The 20,115-nt window shown below is 42.1% G+C and overlaps 1 protein-coding gene across 1 annotated transcript; it reads right to left on the bottom strand.

Moving 5' to 3' along the window:
- Positions 1-1,870: 1,870 nt before the first annotated feature.
- On the bottom strand, positions 1,871-18,318 carry GCDH (glutaryl-CoA dehydrogenase). The gene is made up of 12 exons (XM_072399557.1): positions 18,208-18,318; positions 11,794-11,901; positions 10,154-10,189; positions 9,202-9,342; positions 8,763-8,825; positions 7,293-7,463; positions 7,062-7,191; positions 6,043-6,259; positions 5,573-5,676; positions 4,780-4,905; positions 3,350-3,510; positions 1,871-2,243 (listed from the first exon to the last, which is right to left on the bottom strand). The coding sequence occupies exons 2-12, from the start codon at positions 11,891-11,893 to the stop codon at positions 2,170-2,172; spliced, it is 1,323 nt and encodes a 440-aa protein (XP_072255658.1). The 5' UTR covers positions 11,894-11,901; positions 18,208-18,318; the 3' UTR covers positions 1,871-2,169.
- Positions 18,319-20,115: the final 1,797 nt, after the last annotated feature.

Consider the following 20,115-nt stretch of genomic DNA (forward strand, 5'->3'; position numbering starts at 1 on the left):
CTTGACTTGAAGTGAGTCTTCTGTAACACCACCTTCCTGCCTGCCTTCCGTGCATTCTAAGTCCATGGTTTTCTCCTCTGACAGCTAAAGGAGGCGGGGAGGAAGGCGGTGTTACAGAAGCCTCACTGTCTTCCTCCCCGTCCCCTTCAGCTGTCAGCGGAGAAAGCCAAACTTAGTGGACTTAGAGGGATTATACCAGACTAAGTACGACTTGATAAATGAAGTGACTTGACTTGGGACTCGACTTTGAAGAATTCCTGGTGACCTGAGACTTGACTTGGGATTTGGTGTCAATGACTTGGGAGTCGACTTGGACTTGAAGTGTGATGACTTAATCTGAGTCACTGGTGTGTATTTTTACGCCAAAAATATAGGGGTGTATTTATACATAATAAAATAATTTCCCTGTCATCTTGAGCAAGATTCATCCCTTATATATTTAGAGGATACAGCATAGACTATTGTGACTTTGTGTCTCTGCTCTGTGTACTTCTGATAATTGGCCACTAGATGGCAGAATGAGTTTTAGCTTTAATATGAAATCTGCACTATAAAGGTATTGGAAGGGCTGTGCATGAAAATACAGCTGAATCAACATGGGAATCATTTATAAATACACCACATAGGGCTCTATTTATAAAACAGGGAATGAGACATTCCCTCAAACATTCCCTGATGGAAATCAATTACTGCTATTAAAACACATGAACCTGGAAGATTCTCACAATGCGAATGTTCCAGCTCAGCAGCCACAATCCTATGCATGATTTCCATTGCCATTGCAATGTGTTTATAGAATGATGGGGCACAGCAGAACTTCTCTTCTAAATGAAGACTCACTTTCAGAAATAAATTGCATGCTTAATATTACATGAGCACTAAAACTGCCTCTTTATAATGTTATTGTGATGGCATTTATTCTATACCAAAAAAAGTAAACAGCAGGTCTTATTGGTATTCCTATCAGCAGAATAAAAATAGTGCCTACCTAAGGGATCAGTGCACTTCTTTCTGCCCCATGACCTAAAATACCCTCCATCAATCTTCCCCTGCATACTTACCTGCTGACGGCCCGCTGCAATGTTGTGAAATCGGGAGATATCTATAGACTCATATGGAGCCACTTCCAAAAGAAAGGTAATTTAATGCTTCTTTTTTCATGCCAGATCCAACAAAAAAACATTGCTGGCAACCAGTCACCAATCACCTCAAACTCCGGTTATAATTGAAATCATTTTCCAAGATGACGTGTGCCAGTGGTGGCATTGCGGTGCGCTTTTTAATATGCAACATCCAGCAAGAGATGTCCCATGATGCACAGTGACCAGGGCAAGATCGGTGCAGTTAATTCCATGGTTGGCAAACGCCTATCTGATAATTACCCTGATGATATGTGAGCACTGACACTGCAACAGGCACATTAAAAAGAAGCAGTGCAGTGCTCATGCATCATAATTGTGCAAAAATACTGTGCAGTGAGTCACCATGTGAAATATAAAATATATAATATAAAAAGTAGCAAAAAACAAACAAAAAGTCAGCTTCTATTTTAAAATGCCCAGGATCGGGTACAGGATCAGGATACTTTTTAATATTTATAATACACAGGCATATCCAGCATTCTAATAATCTGTTCAGCATTCCTCAGCATAGGCCCATGTCACATGACTCAGAACCTGGGAACACGACGGCCTGCAAAAGGGATAACAGCAGCAAGCTGTACTAAATGAATAAAAGGACAAAAATCACAATTGTTTTTTGGAAAATATGATGGGAACACTTTCCTAACTTCTGCACACACAATACATATACTAAGCTTCATCAAATGATCACCATGGGTACCATTAGGTGAAAAAATGTGGCACCACCATTTTACAAAGCTTCTGTTTTATTTTGAGAATGATGAATATCAAACACAAAGATGTAAAAAGTAATTTATAGAGAGTTTTAGGGTCTAGTTGAGTGACAAATACAATCAATACAAAGCAAGTGAAATCCATTGTGACTGCATGTCACTAAACCGCATTTTTGGATCTGCAGTTAGTCCTTGGACATCCTGCTGTACTTCTGAATATCTGTAGCTTTAAAATCTAAGGACAAGAGTTCTGTCTGGCAGCATAGTAATACATCCATGAACCGTCTGAATGTCAGGCTGAACGTTAGGGTTCATTATTTGTTCACAGTAAAAGCCTGCAATCCAGTTATAGCTCTTCCTAGGATCAAGGCGTGGACATCATGGGTGCCTGAAAGGAGATAACAAGAATATATTAGGGATGTGAAATATATTACATTCAATACGCTGCACATACATCATTCTATCGCTATATTCAGAATCAAAATGTGATAGAATACACAAGGCCTGATTTATTAAAGCTTTCCACGACTGGAGAAGATAGCCTACCATGAGAGAACCTAAGTGATCTAGTAAACATGCAATCTGGTCCAGGATTTAAAACATTTGCAACTAATGGCAAATGATGTTTAAGAAATCCATTCCAGGTTTGCTGGATCACCCAGACACCCACTACGCAGCTCAGTGCAAGGTACTGGGAATCCCGGGGCTGCCAGGACTGAATGAATTACATCATCCTGGCCAAGCAAAATGGCAAAGATCTGAAACCTGGATTGCAGCTCCAAAGACGAAGTGATTAGGCAGGTATGTTTATTTTATTGCAGAAGGGACATGGAACTGCCTAATTACATTTTAGGACTTTAGGCTACATACACATGTGCAATAACTGTTGTTGGAAATTATCTTTCATGATCTTTTTCAAGGTCAAAAGACTGAAAAATGAATGAACGAGCGTTGTACATACAGTGCCATAATGATCTATGGAGAGAGGAGAATGATTTAGTGGCACCCCGTTGCGCTCTCTCCCCTTCACTTTCCTTACGATTGTTCGTCGTTTGCCGTCCGTGGATCAGCCAGGACGGACAATGAACGCTGTACACACGCCAGATTCTCATCCGATATCAGCCCCGAGGCGAATATTGTACGAGAATCATCTGACGTGTGTACGTAGCCTATGTTCCTCTTTAATGTACAACTACCATGAAAGGCAGGGCTGTCATTGCTGACCTCCTCCTGAAAATGCCAGTTTCCTGGCTGATAATCTCATGCTCTGACATCAGTATTTTCTGAGCTGCTGTGCCAGAACAGCTTGCAGAAATGTTAGAAGTCCTTAATCTACAAACCAGTTGAGTCAGCAAAAGGATCAGAATTATAGCCAGATAACTAGTATTGTTATACTCAAATCTCAGCAGTGGCAGTCACTTGGTTTCTATCATTCACATATGTGAATCTCAGCATTGCTGAACACGAAGATCATTTCCCCAGCTTGCACTCTACCTTCATAGGTGTTCACCGCCTCCAAGTTCATTACGTGTCTGATTATGTGATACTCATCAGAGATCCCGTTACCGCCGAGCATATCCCGAGCCTGACGGGCGATATCCAAGGCCTTTCCACAGGAATTCCTCTTTAGGAGGGAGATCATTTCTGGAGCAGCTCTGTACAAGTAGAGGTTAGAAACAAAGTTTTAGCATTACTCCTAAAAGTAATTGTTACTTCACCAATAGGCTTTAAAACATCATACCACATCCCAATATTAACTTTAAAGACTAAAAAAGGAACTTTTCAGACATATATATTCTCATAACACCTGTATATATATATTTTTTTTTAAATTACAACTTTATTTTATTTAAATAGTCAGATAAAAAATACAATCACTACATAAAACAATTGTATTCAATGAACAGTAATAGATTGGTTCAACGTGTTTCACAGAAATATAATCCGCTTCTTCAGGAAAACAGCCATTCACGAAACCAATCTATACAAATCAGGAACACCAATTACAGTTTCTTCCAACACTTCTTTTCAACACACCACTGAAGATTGGACAAGTGACATAAAGGGAAAAAGCAGGGCCAACATCCCCAAGTATTTAGCATATGAGACCAATCTTGCTATTACAGTACTTGCTCTCCTTCCAATGAATTATTGGTCACCAAGGATGATAGTTCAATCTGAATTCACTCCAAACAGAGGTATAGGCTCTTCACGGATCATATATCTATGAAACGTTCTATGAATCGTATCTATTATTGTTCGTTGATTACAATTGTTTTTAAGTAGTGAATGTATTTTTTATGTGACTAAATAAAATGTAGTTATCTACAGGAGGTATGAGAATTTATATGCCTGAAAAGTCCCTTGAACCACTTTTTTAGCCTTTACCATTACTCCTAATAGCCTATAACAGCCTCACATATACTCAGGGACAAAACAAGGGAATCTCCTGTTGGCAATATCAGCAAATTATTTTCCAGATGTCATTTTGGGAGTAAGTATCTAGGGGGGCATTTTCCTACATCTGACATGATCATTTCAGGTTTATTTATTTCAAAATCCAAATAAATAAATGACCGCCATAGTTTTCTATTAGGGAGGGCACATGCCTCCCCTTTCCACAGAACTGACCTGAGCAGAACTTGTTCATTCTCCTGTCACTGGAAACAATCACTAAATAATTGTTTTCTGCAATATTTATTACATGGATGGATTATTTTATTATTGGACCTATCAGAGATAATTCTAGATTTATTGTTTGTTTATTTATTAATTTATTTAATGCATCATATTTATGCATCATGCTATTTAATGGTCCAGTTGCTTCTTTGCTGGTAATAGACTTGTGACAAATTACTACTCGGACCTGGGGCCCTGCAGTGTCATTGCATTACAGGGCCCATAGTATAGAGAATAATACATACTTGTCCTCGTCTTTCAGTCTCCCCAGCTGTAGACACGCCTGCAGACCGATGGTGATCTCTGTCAGCATATCTGCCATCTTCTTCTGAATAAGCTGATTCCTGGCGAGTGGTACATCAAACTGAATTCTGTATGAGGAACAAAGAATCTGGATTGCATATCAAAAGATCCCCAATCTCAGTAATGTTAAAGAAACACTTTGTGGGCGATATCCAACCCTGATATCCAACCAGTACATTTTTAGGCTAGGTACACGTCAGATGAATCCCATCAGATAATCGCCTCAGGACTAATATCGGATGAAAATCTACAGTGTACAGTGCTCATTCTGTCCTGGCGGATCCACAAACGAAGAATGACAAGCGATCGTAATACAAGTGAAGGGGAGAGAGCACAGTGGGTGCCCTTTGCTCGTTCTCCCCTCTCCATACAGCAGTACGGTTCTGTATTTACAGCGCTCGTTCATGCATTGTTTAGTCATTTGTCATTGGAAAGAATTGTGAAAGTTCCAATTTGGAAATCATTTTATTTACATTTACCATATATGGGTATTGAATTTTCTCAGACTTGTTCAGCATTATATACCAATATTATGTATTACACTAATTAGTATTATGTATTACACTATTCACTAATACTACACAGCTAAAAAATCAATAAAATGAAATGTCATTGTTTTATGCTGAGCTCCATCAAGATTTATTCATCCAGTGGTTACATGACTGCACAGCCAGCCCCTTATACCTCAGAGACCTGTGACATGCCCAGAGGGCACCGTGCACCCATAATACAGACCTGTCCAGTGTGTATTGTCTGGCTGTATGGAAACAGAACTCAGCAGCACCCAAGGCACCCCAGGCTATTCCATATCGGGCGTTATTCAGACAACCGAATGGTCCCTGCAACAAGAAGAGTTATACATTGTACATGTAACATACTCCCAGTATCATAGGAAAGGGTTATTTGTAATATTTGACTAGATCACTTTAGAAGCGCCAATAGCTGCCCGTACTAACTTTGCATTTAAGTTGCTTTAATAAGTGGTGCAACAAACTTTTCCTGATATGGGGAGGTAAGACTGGGAGCTTAGCCCACTAGGACTGACTTGGAGCATACACTGGCCTTCCAGTAGCCAAAAAGAGTGGCATGGAAGTGAAATATGCAACATGGAGGGCCAGTTCTAAAGTGAACTGTTGCCTTGCCTTTTAAGGGGACATAAAGCAAATAAATATAAAAGTATTGAGTGATTGCGAATAGACTCTTACCCCCATCCCAGACACATTGGGCAGAAGGTTCTCCTCCGGAATTTCCACATCATCCATCAGAATCATACCAGTAGCGGAAGCTCTCAAAGAAAACTTGCCCTCAATTTTGGGGGTGGACAGACCCTTTGTGCCTCTCTCTATTATGAAGCCGCGCACTCTGCCATCTTCACACACCGCCCACACCACGCACAGGTCTGCAATGGGGGAGTTGGTGATCCTGTAATGAAGAAATATGACAATAAAGCAAAATACAGCTTAGCTATGCTAATCTGATAACACAGGTCAACGTGTCATTTTCATCAGATATAATTTTATGTGGGCCTTGTAGTATTTTTTATGCAGATTTCAAATCTGTGTTCAGTTTGTCTCTAAAACGTCTAGTTTTTGTGATAGCCTTGACATTTTACAATATTTAACAACAGTTTTCTTTTTTTAAGGTTAGAGAGCATACTAACTGCGATTGATTTCATTTGTCATCATGCCTAGAAATCGCCTTAATGATCGAGACAGTTTCTGTTACGTGTGTGGTTCATTCACGACAAAAGCACAACGTGATGACTATCAAAACTAATTATTTGTTGACCTGGGTAATCAATCAGTTTTACACCTTAGCACAATTAAGTAGACAGGGGCCTGTCTGATAGAACAAATTAAATGGAATAGGAGGGTAATAAGGAAGGCCCTTCTGTATGACACTGTAAAGTCAAGCTATAACATTAATGTAATATTAGGAAGACAGAAACTGGTGGAATCAAGCTTTAGAGCAATACAATGTCAGCTGGAAGTGAAAGTGTAGAACATTTATTACTCTGGAATATGTGCACCATGTTTTATTCTTTTACAAAGCTGCAAGTAAAGAATATCAGCTCTAAAATGATAATCGGACGAGAATCATCCAACATGTGTACGTAGCGTTACTCATACATGTATTATTATCTATCCTGCATAGAAAAAAGGGAGATTGGTGCTGCAGATGGAGTTAACTGGCATGCAATGTAGGTTAGTCTATATGGCAGTACCAGGTTTTGGATCCGTTAAGCGTGTAGGTTTTGCTGGTCGGGTTGTATCGTGCTCTGGTCTCCATTCCAGCTGGATCGCTGCCATGATTCGGTTCTGTTAGGCCAAAACAGCCCAGCAACTCTCCCCTTGCTGCATTTAAAAAAAAAAAAAAAAAGGCAAAATGTCAAAACGGCTACACTGACTCCAATCTGTACACATTGACTACATCAGAACACATAGGACGGCTTTACCCAATCTGGGAAGATATTTCTGTTTCTGCTCCTCTGATCCATAGGCAGCGATTGGATGCATAACTAACGAGGACTGAACACTCATCACTGAGCGGTAGCTGCTGTCCACCCTCTCCACCTCTCTGGCCAGGAGTCCATAGGCCACATAGGAAGTTCCGGCACAACCATAACCTAAAAATGGAGAGAGGTGAAATACAGAAACTGTAGTGAACCTATTGTCTCTTGTTTAGCACCTTTAATTTATGAATTCTCAAATTATTACCAAGTATAAAAAAACAATGCAGCCTAAGGGCTGGTTGAGACGCTTTGGGATTTGACTATGATGTGCAGCTCCCAGGGGCTGGCACCTTGACAACTGCTTGCCCACTCACACCCCAGCGCTGGTTCTTAAAGAACCTCTGCACATTTGACAACAGGGGGCAGTAAGCAGTACTGGTACTGCTCATTGGTGCCCATATTCATTCTCTATGGCAGTGTCCCCAACCTTTTGGACGTCAAGGACCACTAAATTTACGGACTCCAGACTGCACATGCGCGGGGAGCCATGTGTCACTCAAAGGGGAAGAAACTTCCCCTAGAGTAACATTTTGAGGCCAGAACCCGCATCTGAGCCTGCAATGGAAGAGTGGGTGGGTTGTGTCCAGGCACAGGCCAGAGCTGCGGACCACCAATGGTCCGAAGACCACAGGTAGGGGGCCGCTGCTCTATGGGGCTGCCGCAGGGAAGAGCTGCATTTACCAGGCAGAGGTTCACTGGCATGAGGAAGCTGTAAACACAATGCAACCTCATAGTCAGTGTAAACATAGCCTAAAAGAAGAAGCAAATACATTTACCATGAAAAGATACCTCTTCTGTTCACCTACGTATCCCCATTTTTTCATTTAAATGGTCAAGGCTTAAATACCATAATTTATAATTTTATTTTTGGTAAAAATTATTTTTGTTGACCAGCAGGTGGCGCTTTTGAGCCGTTCAGTAATCTGTCATAAATTTCCTGTTGTTTACAGTCTCTGTAGCTCAAGTTGCAGTTTAAATTGAGAAATAAAAGACCTGTCACAGCAACCCTTTGACTTATCAGACTGGTTGATCCAAATTTTCAACATGAGCTGTAAGGTGAAGTGCTACTGATGTGCTGTCTCTTTAATTACTTTATAATGCTCTATTTATAAATCAGAGTATCAGACATTCCCTCAAAGTTTCCCTTTTCGGAATCTTCCAGGCTCGTGTTTCAACGGCGGTATTTGTTTCCAATGAGGAAAAGTCAGATTCCCTGCCTAATATATAGAGCCTATAGCATTAAACTTTGTTATGGTGCTCTGGGAATCTTTACTCATACATTGTGTATATGTACAAACAAAGACTGTGAATGTATAGAAAAAAAAACCAAAATAAAAATACTTATAAAGTAAAAAATGATCCTGAAACATTTGAGTTCCCCTTTACATGTTTAAATGTTAGAAATGTGATTACCTTTAATTGTAGATCCCAGGACGCCCAGCTCTCCCATCTCGGAGATAATCTCTCGGTCAAATACTGGTTACAGAAAGAAAAACAGGAAAAGTTTATAGATCAAAGTGAATGTTTTCAAGGATTCATTTGTGCTGTCCTAGACCTGTCCTATGTTCATGACTGGGAAACTTAAAGCCAGAATTCACAGTTGGCAGCATGGAAAAGCTCCGCCCCTTCTATTACCTGTGCCTTTCTATAGGCTAATAAGGTGATGGGTGAGACTGCTGGCCATTAAAAAGGTATAGTTGATGAAAAGGGGCGGGGCATAGACACACAGCAACCAATCCGGCTCTAATATACTTTATAAAGCACCAAAGAGTCATAAAGCTAGCCAATGATAATGGATCGTTCAGGTAGGTTGCAGGAGCCGGCACATTGAGGAGCCTACGATGAAACAAACCTTCCTGCCGATTAGCCATGAGGATTCTGGGCATCAGCTTCTCCTGGCAGTAAGCTCGGAAGCTGTCCCTGATCATAATCTCATCTTCTGTCAGCTGGGAGTCAAGAGAGAGGGCGTCCCGCCAGTTAAACTGCACTCGGGCTGAAAGGAAGAACAATACGAGCTTTACACATGGATATGATAGAAATGAAGGAGCAGCAAGTGACGGATGAGGTCAGCTCCATTTAGTCTATGACCTGTTAATACCAGACTGATAAGGTCATCTCTCTGTTCTCTCCTTCTGACAGCGTGTTTCTTATAAGCACAAGTCAAGAACAGAAAACATTAGAATGCACTCCTAAACTTCTAATGGGACAATGAAACAACACAATCATCACTCTGCTGTCGTCTCCTAACAGCAAGTATGTGCTGAATGACAGCCCTGATTGGTTCCTGGTGGTGCTCTTCCCTGCTTGCCTCCGACCGTATGGAGGAGGGTAGCGGGGTAGGTAGAAGTGAGCTCAGGACAAAATACCCTTACAAAATAGTGTTGTTACTTTTACCATCCAGTGTTCTATAAAGGTTCCTACCTGATGGTACGATATCTGTGCTTCTTGATATGGCAGAAGAGGAACATGTGACCTGCGCCAACAATGCATTGTCAAGCAGCCAATCACTGGGGCTGAGAACGGTCACATGATGGATGGAGTGATGGTACCGCTTACTATAGGCTCTATAATACAATGTGTATTTTGCAGAAAAGGGCAGCAAGTGAATGCTTGGGAGGGGGATATATGATGGTTTTTTATAGGGGGGGTAGGTTGTTTCAAATGGCACCTTGCCTATTTAGACAGGGTCTCTTTAAATCTGCCTTAACTTACTTTAGATGTGCACATATTAATGAAAAAACACTTTTAATATTAGGAATTGTATGTATTAAAAAAGATATACATATAAAAATAAGGAAACTCACATTTTGCGCTTTTCTTCTCATTCTGCGTGCTGGCGCCTGTGGGAATAAATAAATTTGTTATAGATTTGTGAGAATCACTGTCCTCCTTTTCTAGACACTAGAGAGGACAAATCGCTCATTGAGAGTTCTAAAACTCCCTTTCCTCATTGAAATCTGAAAGGACGAGCCAACACGTATCGGGTGTTCTGCAGGGCTTCCTTCCTCAGGGCCCAATGTGCCAGCTGAGATGAGGCGAATTGAAAATGGGTAAAATATGGTGACTTATTACTTTATAATTAATTCATGGTGCTTATAGAGAAAGGCACTTTATTATTTTTTTCATTTTAAAGCATTCTCCAAGGACCCCAATGACCTGAATATCCTTACCCTACATAGGTAAGTTCTTATCTTGGCATTATGAAGCAGCTCCTCCTAATCTCTATAGAGCTCAGCGAGGCCACCAACCTCCAACTTCCTAGCAGTTACTTTTAAAACGTCACCAGGACATGTCACTGCCCTAAAAATATCTCAGGTTCCAAGGGAATCCTTTGTTACAACTCCAGTCACATGACCAGCAGGTTCAGGTTACCTGTAGGTTGAGCCACCGCCAGGGGGAACAAGGAGTAATTTTTTACCGAGCCCCATTTAAAAGAGCTGGACTTGGGGGAGGAGGGCCTGAGAATTTTACCTAGAATGGGGCCAAGACTATTCTCACGGCAGTCATGCCTGCAGGTGAAGAGGTTAATATTTAAATTGGCCATCCAAATCAGGTCTGGATTTTTTAAAAATGATATTCTGTATTTCAGGGGTAAGGATATACCTTTTATTAATATGCGGGTTCTTTTATATTATATTTCTGCTTTTATATTACAGTCTGGGATGTAAAAAATAAATGAAGCCCTTGTGCACCACCTTGTGGTAACAGTGAGAATGGCGCCAGTCTCAAACACCAAATAAAGGACAGAAGAAATGATGATGGAAACTTAAAGCATCATTAAAAAGAATCTGTCACACAGGAAAATTACTCGCAGGTCACATGGTAGTTCTAAAAATGTAAAACTGAGGGGCTTCCCTGCTTCTGTATGCAGGACAGAGGCTTGATAGGGGGAGGGGGTGGTTTGCATGGCTTGCAGGAGAAATTTTTTGCCAAACACAGCTGAGGTTGTGGATGATATTAGGAGCTGAGCTGATCTGTAACATCTTGTAACTCTTTAATGACCACAACAAACTCTGTATTTGTTTCTTTTTGCATATCAAAGCACAGCTTGCTCCAGAAGTAATGAATGTCTAGGGTCCATAAAGTTTTTTTTTTTTGCTCTGCTTGTGATTAACTCACAGTTAGGATTTTATACAGTAACTGACACCACACTGCCTAATAATAAGTTGATACAAACATCTGTCCTAATTGCATTTATTAAAATAATATACCTGTTCCAACTTACATACAAATTCAACTTAAGAACAAACCTACAGTCCCTATCTCGTATGTAACCCGGGGACTACCTGTACCAGAAACGTGTCATTCCTGATCACATATGTGGGCACGTACACCATGTTTAAATATAGCAACCGGTTACTTAGAATAGCTCCCTGTTCCTGATATCACATTGAGGTCTTCAGATACGGGAGGCGTGGAGGGACCCTCATCACACAATCCTCACCTTTCTGCTGGGTGGCAGTGCCCTGCGTCCGTACCGCGCACACCTGGATGCCGCGTCTTACGGTTCTCAACAGGCGCAGTGAACTTCCGGTCAGTGACATTTTGGTACCTGAAAAAAAGAAAAGAGAGAGAAGACAATAAATCACACAGCAGACCCAGAGGTGTAACCTGGTATTTGGGTCACAGGGGCTGCCGCTACCAAAACAGCTCCAGGTCGCCACCAAGTGGTTGCATCTTACATTGTCTGTCTGGTAGACTTCCAGTGAGATTAGAGGTTCAGCAACCCACAATACACTCATAAATGGGGGCAGCCATATTGCTTTTTCCATATGCATATCTCTTTTTCCTGCTTAGTAGCTCTGCACAGAGAAGGAAGAAGAGACTGCATATGAAATTAGAAACATGGCTGCCCCTGTGTACATAGGGAATCACAAATTAAACATGAATCTGAACCAATAAACACTCATACAATGATACAAATATCTACATTAAGCTATAACAGCAACAATAAAATGTATTCCTAAAAACAAATGTAAGATAGTGTAGCTCTCAAAAACTGAGGGGGGGGGGGGAGTATTGCATGGATAACACTCATTTGTACTGGTGTCCCACAATTAGTCTTCCTCTGAGTACTGGCCCCTGGTGTTATATTTGCTTTTAGCCCCCATCCACTGATCTTTACTATATGGCCCTGCTCAAAGACATGTTGAGTGCCAAAGCCCTATTCATCCCTATGGGAAAAGTGGACACATGAAGGGACCTCAACTGGTCACTTGGAGTATTACTTCTCCACTGTCTTACCCAGACCCTCCATGAACCACCATGATATTTGTAGGTGGTTATGAAAAAGTTGGGTCACAATACTGGGGCCACCACCCACCTACAGCTTCTTCCCACGCAGCTTGAAAAAAAAATTCTGGTCAGAATGCTTCTTCTATAGAATAAATGTAACTGCGCTGCACATGCACTGTACAAACCCATCCTGTTTGGGAGTGGGGTGTTGTTCTAAGAAAGCCCCTGCAATATATGCAAACACAATGCTGCATTATCCTGCACCCAAAGCCAGCTATACACTTATGTGTGCACATATTGTGCATCCATTCATTCACACCAATTTGTGGTGTATGTGCACATTATTTTCTAACGGATCCTTAAACACACACACGTCCTGTGCTGTAGGGATCAGGTGTATGTGATATACATGGGGCAGGGCTCAGGTGTATGTGATATACATGGGGCAGGGCTCAGGTGTGTGTGATGCACCTGGCGCAGGGCTCAGAGGTGTATGTAACATACATGGCGTAGGGCTGGGCTCAGGTATGTGTGATGTACATGGCGTAGGGTTCAGGTGTGTGTGATGTACATGGCGTAGGGTTCAGGTGTGTGTGACATACATGGCACAGGGCTCAGGTGTGTGTGACATACATGGCACAGGGCTCAGGTGTGTGTGACATACATGGCACAGGGCTCAGGTGTGTGTGATATACATGGCGCAGGGCTTAGAGGTGTATGTGACGTACATGGCCTAGGGCTGGGCTCAGGTGTGTGTGATGTACATGGCGCAGGGTTCAGGTGTGTGTGATGTACATGGTGCAGGGTTCAGAGGTGTATGTGACGTACATGGCGTAGGGCTGGGCTCAGGTGTGTGTGATGTACATGGAGCAGAATTCAGGTGTATATGACATACATGGCGCAGGGCTCAGGTGTGTGTGATGTACATGGCACAGGGCTTAGAGGTGTATGTGACGTACATGGCCTAGGGCTGGGCTCAGGTGTGTGTGATGTACATGGCGCAGGGTTCAGATGTGTGTGATGTACATGGCGCAGGGTTCAGGTGTGTGTGATGTACATGGCGCAGGGTTCAGAGGTGTGTGTGATGTACATGGCGCAGGGTTCAGATGTGTGTGATGTACATGGCGCAGGGTTCAGGTGTGTGTGATGTACATGGCGCAGGGTTCAGGTGTGTGTGATGTACATGGCACAGGGCTCGGGTGTGTGTGATGTACATGGCACAGGGCTCAGGTGTGTGTGATGTACATTGCACAGGGCTCAGGTGTGTGTGATGTACATGACGTAGGGCCCAGGTGTGTGATATACACACGGAGCAGGGCTCAGGTATGTAGTGTACATGTTACAGGGCTCAGGTGTATGTGACGTACATGGCGCAGGGCTCAGGTGTAGGGCACTGGGACCCAAAGTGGCATTACCAGAGTTGGTGTAATCATGTTACAGGGCTCAGGTGTGTGTGATGTACATTGGGCAGGGCTCAGGTGTGAAAGTTGTTCATGATCCACAGGAAGCAAACTGGTCCATCCAAAGCAAGGTGTCAAACAAAAAAGACAGGTGTACATTGCCTGAATGATATATTTTGATCTATATACCGTATATGTTCCTGGTTTGGAGACAGTTTAGAGTAAGGGATCTGACTTTTGTTATTATAGCGCAAACATATTATGCAGCGCTGTATTATTCTTAGAAAGGCCTCACATGCATTTGCTCATCATATGCAAAGAAACAAAAAGCCTTGGTAATGTTAGAAGCTTATTGCAGAGGCTGCATGGAGTGCTGGGAACCTTTGTATTATTGGGTAGTCACAGAGGACAAATTCTATTTCAGTTTTCTTGCCAGAGTTATTTTCTATGTGAATGGAATCCATGCAGCCAGGGTCACTTTAAGGGGAGTAACCGGAGATTCCACCAATCAGATCAGCTGCATCGTGCCTCACCTCTTGCTACAGCCAATGGGATCACAGCAGTATTAAAGGCCACATTGAATCACTGACAGTGTCATGTTACAGGTCATACACACAGCAAACAACATCACATACAACATCACACACTCCCTGTACATAATAAACTATTTTTTTTAATTGTTTATTATTCTTTATTTTTTTGTTATTTCACTGCTGCCATAGAGGATTGATTACATGATTAGATCAACTGCACCAAGCACAGTGCAACCATCAAAGCCGATCGACCATTTCACCACTCATCCAACTTCCTCTTCCACTCAAAATATATATACAGCTGCTTTTATATGAGGAGAATGTAAAAGGATAAGAACCCTTGTTGTGTTTTTACTATATTCTGGGTTTTACCAGACTATAACGGTTTTACCAGACAGGGGCATACAAAGAAAAAAAACATTTTATGTAAGAGTAGTGATGGGGTTCTCATACGTTTGGATTATGGGATCCTAATCAGAAAGCTGGTAAAGTACTGGGACCAAAAGTGGAATTACCAGAGTTGGTTTAATCATGAGAAAAAGGATGCATACAGTGCCATGGCATATGGAAGGTGTGACTGAACTGTGTGTGTGAGGGGCTTGGAGCTGCAAAAAAATGAAGCCATTCAGCTGTTGGTCAAGAGTGCAGGGCTCAGGTGTGTTTCATGTAATAAATGCAGGGCTCAGGTGTATGTGATAAGTTTAGGGGTCAGGTGTATGTAAAGTAAAGAATGCAGGAGACAGGTGTATGTGATGTATATGGTGCAAATGTCAGGTTGTATGTGATGTACATGGTGCAAATGTCAGGTGTATGTGATGTACATGGTGCAAATGTCAGGTGTATGAGAAGTAAAGAGTGCAGGGGTCAGGGGTATGTAGTTGTACAGAGTGCACGGGTCAGGTGTATGTAATGTACAGAGTGCAGGGGACAGGTGTATGCAATGTACATGGTGCAGGGGATAGGTGTATGTCATGTGATGAGTTCAGGGGTCAGGTGTATGTGATGTAGAGAATGCAGGAGACAGGTGTATGTGATGTACATGATGCAAAAGTCAGATGTATGTAATGGGTGCAGGGGTCAGGTGTATGTAGTGTACAGAGTGCATGGATTAGGTGAATGTGGAGTTATGAGTGCAAGAGACAAGTGTATGTAGTATACAGAGTGCAAGGGTCAGGGGTATGTAATGTACAAAGTGCAGGGGACAGGTGTATGCAACGTACAGAGTGCAGGGGTCAGGTGTATGCAACGTATAGAGTGCAGGGGTCAGGCGTGTGCAATGTACAGAGTACAGGCCTATGCAATGTATAGAGTGCAGAGGTCAGGCGTATGCAATGTACAGAGTGCAGGGGACAGGCGTATGCAATGTACAGTGTCCAGGGGACTGGTGTATGCAATGTAAAGAGTGCAGGGGACAGGCGTATGCAATGTACAGTGTCCAGGGGACTGGTGTATGCAATGTATACAGTGTCCAGGGGACTGGTGTATGCAATGTAAAGAGTGCAGGGGACAGGCGTATGCAATGTACAGTGTCCAGGGGACTGGTGTATGCAATGTACAGAGTGCAGGGAACAGGCACATGCAATGTACAGAGTGCAGGGGACAGACGTATGCAATGTACAGAGTGCAGGGGACAGGTGTATGCAAAGTACAGAGTGCAGGGGACAGGCGTATGCAATGTACAGACTGCAGGGGACAGGCGTATGCAATGTACATAGTGCAGGGGACAGGCGTATGCAATGTACAGACTGCAGGGGACAGGCGTATGCAATGTACATAGTGCAGGGGACAGGCGTATGCAATGTACAGAGTGCAGGGGACAGGCACATGCAATGTACAGTGTCCAGGGGACAGGCGTATGCAATGTACATAGTGCAGGGGACAGGCGTATGCAATGTACAGAGTGCATGCATGCAAAAAAAAAACTCTGTTTCACCCAAGATGTTAAAACATTCGGGTTTATTCTGCTGGACAGATGATGAATTTTCGTATTGATCAGTATATTGCTCTGTAATAATGAGCTCATCTCTTCATCACTCTGCTTTCTCCTTCTAATAGCACCCCATATTAAGAAATATGAGCCAAAAAGCTCCTTGTGCTGCTTATTCTTCTCACACGGCAACCCTGTTGTATAGGGTCAGATATCAGGCCAAATTTAGGTTCCTTTACTTCTTTCATTTATTAATGTGATTACAAAACTGCGATAATCTGTAACTTTTCTATCTGCTCCGAGTTCAGCTTTACTAATAACAAGCCATCACACACAATGCAATTACTGAACATAAAGATTTATATATGGATCAAAAAGAGAAAATTTTCTAGCTCCATTTGCAATCTATTTGCCTCCATCTAAAGCCAGTTGCCAGTTTTGGTGCAGTTTGCCCCCAGACCTCCTCAACTTACAGTGATGGAGTTAATTTGTCCTTTTTTTCTGCCTACTGTACATTCCTTTATGCTACCTTTGATCTGTGAGCTAACCACCAGCCTTGCCCAACACCATCCTGTGACTTCAGCCAGGTGCCAGGGACTGAGCGTGTATAAAGGCCAGAACCATTATTATACAACCTGCAGACAATCCTCAGAACTTTGCTCTGTATCTACTGACCTATTCTACTTCCATCATTGTGCCCAGTACCCCCCCCCCCCACTAGGGACCCCTACAGGCCAAACAGATTTGATCATGTTAGTTTTTTCGGTCATGACACCCAGCCTGTGAATTGCTATCGGTATGTTGCATGTGCTGTGTCATTTGCAGAAAAACAAGCCAAGCAACTCCCAGCACAATCCTATCCAACAACAGAAGTGAAGCCCATACAGATATTACTGGAAATCAGACACACAATCTCTCACCTTCCCCACACATTACTATTATTGTTCATTATTACAAGCAGTGCAGGTGCCTCAGTTTGTGCTGCTTCTCTTTTCACCATTCAGTCACAGGCCCCAGGACATCCCCGATTCAAAGGATATGGGTTGGAAGATGCCCCATAAAGACATCCAATGGGCAGAATTATTGCTGGAAACAAGCTCATTATTTTTGGTATTGGGTACCAACATTCCCTATGGTCATGTAACCACCTAGTACGAATTTAATTCATTTCCATGTTGAAGAACAATCCTCATTCATTAAAGTATACTGCCTGGCTTAAGGAGTGCTAAGTTGGGTACAGATGTGCACAACTTCTCCCACCCCCAATGTTGCTCAATGGCCCAGTGATCGATGACCTGCTCTTTGTTATGGGGGAGGACGCAGCGGGACATCTCAAACATTTTCCAACGCTCCTGAGGAATAAATGCCCATTTTGTCAGCCTGATAAATAAAGATTGTGTGAAATGGTGGCAATGTGGTGCCCATGCTCTGTATGGCACCTTTAAGAAGATGGTGGTGTACATTGGCACTTTGTAGCCACCCTCTGCTACACTGGCAGGTAAGTGGACATGATTTACCCCACTAGCAGCTTTGAAGTCCCTGGAGGTTATCCTGAAATGCAGCAGCAACCTCAGCTACAGGGCCTGCTGGGACTTACAGTGCACCCACAGCTGCCACTGCACAGGAAGGTAACAACACACATTGAGTCTGCAGCTACATGACCAAGACACGAACACTGAGGACACCCACACATGTCTACAGACCATGAATAAAGTCCTGTATCCCTCCATAAGTAACCTCAGCACCCCCAACACACAACTCACCTTTCCCTGTTCCTCTCTGCCAGTCTGCAGATTATGAAACTTTGCTCGCATTAGCGACCCCTGCTGGACAGCTCCGGCGGCGCTCCGTGATGGCGTCATGGCAGGCTGAGGACGCCATGTTAAGTGGGGCAGTAGAAGGCTTTTTTTTTTTTGTATTCCTTGTAGCAAAAAATGAAAAGTAAAATATTTTAAAAATTAAAAAATAAAACAAAAAAATGTGTCGTTTCATTATGTAATATAGTATAAAAAGTTGTATATAAAGAACATTAAAGAACAAAAATAAAAGTATCGTAAATAGTATAGACACCAAGTTATAAAAACATGAATATTAAAATTGAAATTTACATTTAAAAATGTCCATAGGTGGTTTCGAATGACTAAATGTCATGTAAATTGTGCTGCAGTCATATACAAGGGATTGTGTATGTGCCGCTGGTTGAGGCCATTGTTGAAAGTGCCCTGTTGCCGTTGACAACCAGCTCTTTTATTGGGTTTGAAACATAAATATAATAATAATATTAAATAGACAAACCCTGCAAATAGGATTTAAAACAGGGTTGTCCAAATATTTTTACCTATGGGCCAGATTGCATATTTTTCTAATATCCAGGGGGAAAAAATGATGAAGTGCGCATAGAGCACCGTGGGGGATGTCATGGCCATATTGCGCTGTGGATGGAGCTTAGCAAGGCTTTCTAGATCATTGTGTTATGGCAATGTGTTTGTTACCGTAATGATTGGTAGCATGAGTAACGTGCAGGCGTGATGCTGACATACAATTAGGCAATGCACATGTGTTGTAGTGTGCAGCAGCAATGGCAATGCATGGTGTTGGTTTGTGGTAGAAATATAAGAATCTTCATTGAACACATTAGGGTTCATTATTGGTTGTCCTAATGCAATGCAGGTTATTGTGCTTCAATGAACGTTCATTATTGCCCCTCATTGATTTGAATTTTATATAAGGCTAGGTTCGGGTATGCTGCGGGATGATATACTATTCTGTGCAGAACCTTGCCAGCTGCTCCGCTACTGGGTTCTTAAACAACCCGATTTGACAGCCCACTGACACCCCATTTATTCTCTTTGGCGATCCCGCTGGTAAATGCTACTTGTAGCAACAATTCACTTGCACGAGGAATCGTCAACCTCACTGCCAGTCTGAACATGGCCTTAAAGCTGACCAAATTTATTAAACTTACCAACACATTTATTATTTCATATTAATGGTAGATTTTTTTTTTCCTAAATACTTTTTTTTTTTTTTTAAATAAAAAAAAGAAGGGAGGCTGTGCTGGTAAATACTTAACAGGAAGCCCAGAGCCTATGTCAAGTATCCCAAGGTTAAACCTTCTGTGCATGGCCGATGTCAGGCATGCGCAAAAGGGGCAATGTAAAAAAAAAAAAAAAAGTGCATGCATGCGTGATGATTACATGGTTGAGTGCATGGATTTCCCAGACAAGCAGTGGTACATTGTGGCTGCTTTGTCCAGGTATATATGAGATTGGTTGCAGGGATTTTTTTTCCAGATATCCACTTGGTCCTAAGACTTTATATGCATACTGGATTGTTACCTGATGGGATGATCTCTCACCCTCTTTTGCACTCCATGAGACAAACTCAGTTATATAGCAACTCTTCGTTGTTTCTTCGTTTGTGGGGCAACCCAGATTTTCCACATGTGCAAATGAAAATCTTTATACGAGACTTGCCCGAAACTTGGTCTGTCGAACATTACATCCATGATCGATGTGACTAATAGGAAGTCAATGACCCTGGAGGCAGCTGTGAGGTTATACCCTTTCTTAAAAAACATTTTTTAAATGTTTTCTTTTTCCTTAAAAAAACTTTTTTATTTACAAATGAGATCTTATATTGGACAGATAATCAAAGACTTTCTCCAGTAG

Source organism: Pyxicephalus adspersus, chromosome 2 (genome assembly GCF_032062135.1).
Source record: "Pyxicephalus adspersus chromosome 2, UCB_Pads_2.0, whole genome shotgun sequence".
Classification (NCBI taxonomy): Eukaryota; Metazoa; Chordata; class Amphibia; order Anura; family Pyxicephalidae; genus Pyxicephalus; species Pyxicephalus adspersus.

Coding starts and splice junctions, on each gene's coding strand:
- GCDH (XM_072399557.1), bottom strand. CDS start 11,893: ATGTCACTGACCGGAAGTTCACTGCGCCTGTTGAGAACCGTAAGACGC. Junction 6,260..7,061: donor CTTAACGGATCCAAAACCTG/GTACTGCCATAT, acceptor TCTTCATTACAG/GATCACCAACTCCCCCATTG. Junction 2,244..3,349: donor GGCGGTGAACACCTATGAAG/GTAGAGTGCAAG, acceptor ATCTCCTTTCAG/GCACCCATGATGTCCACGCC.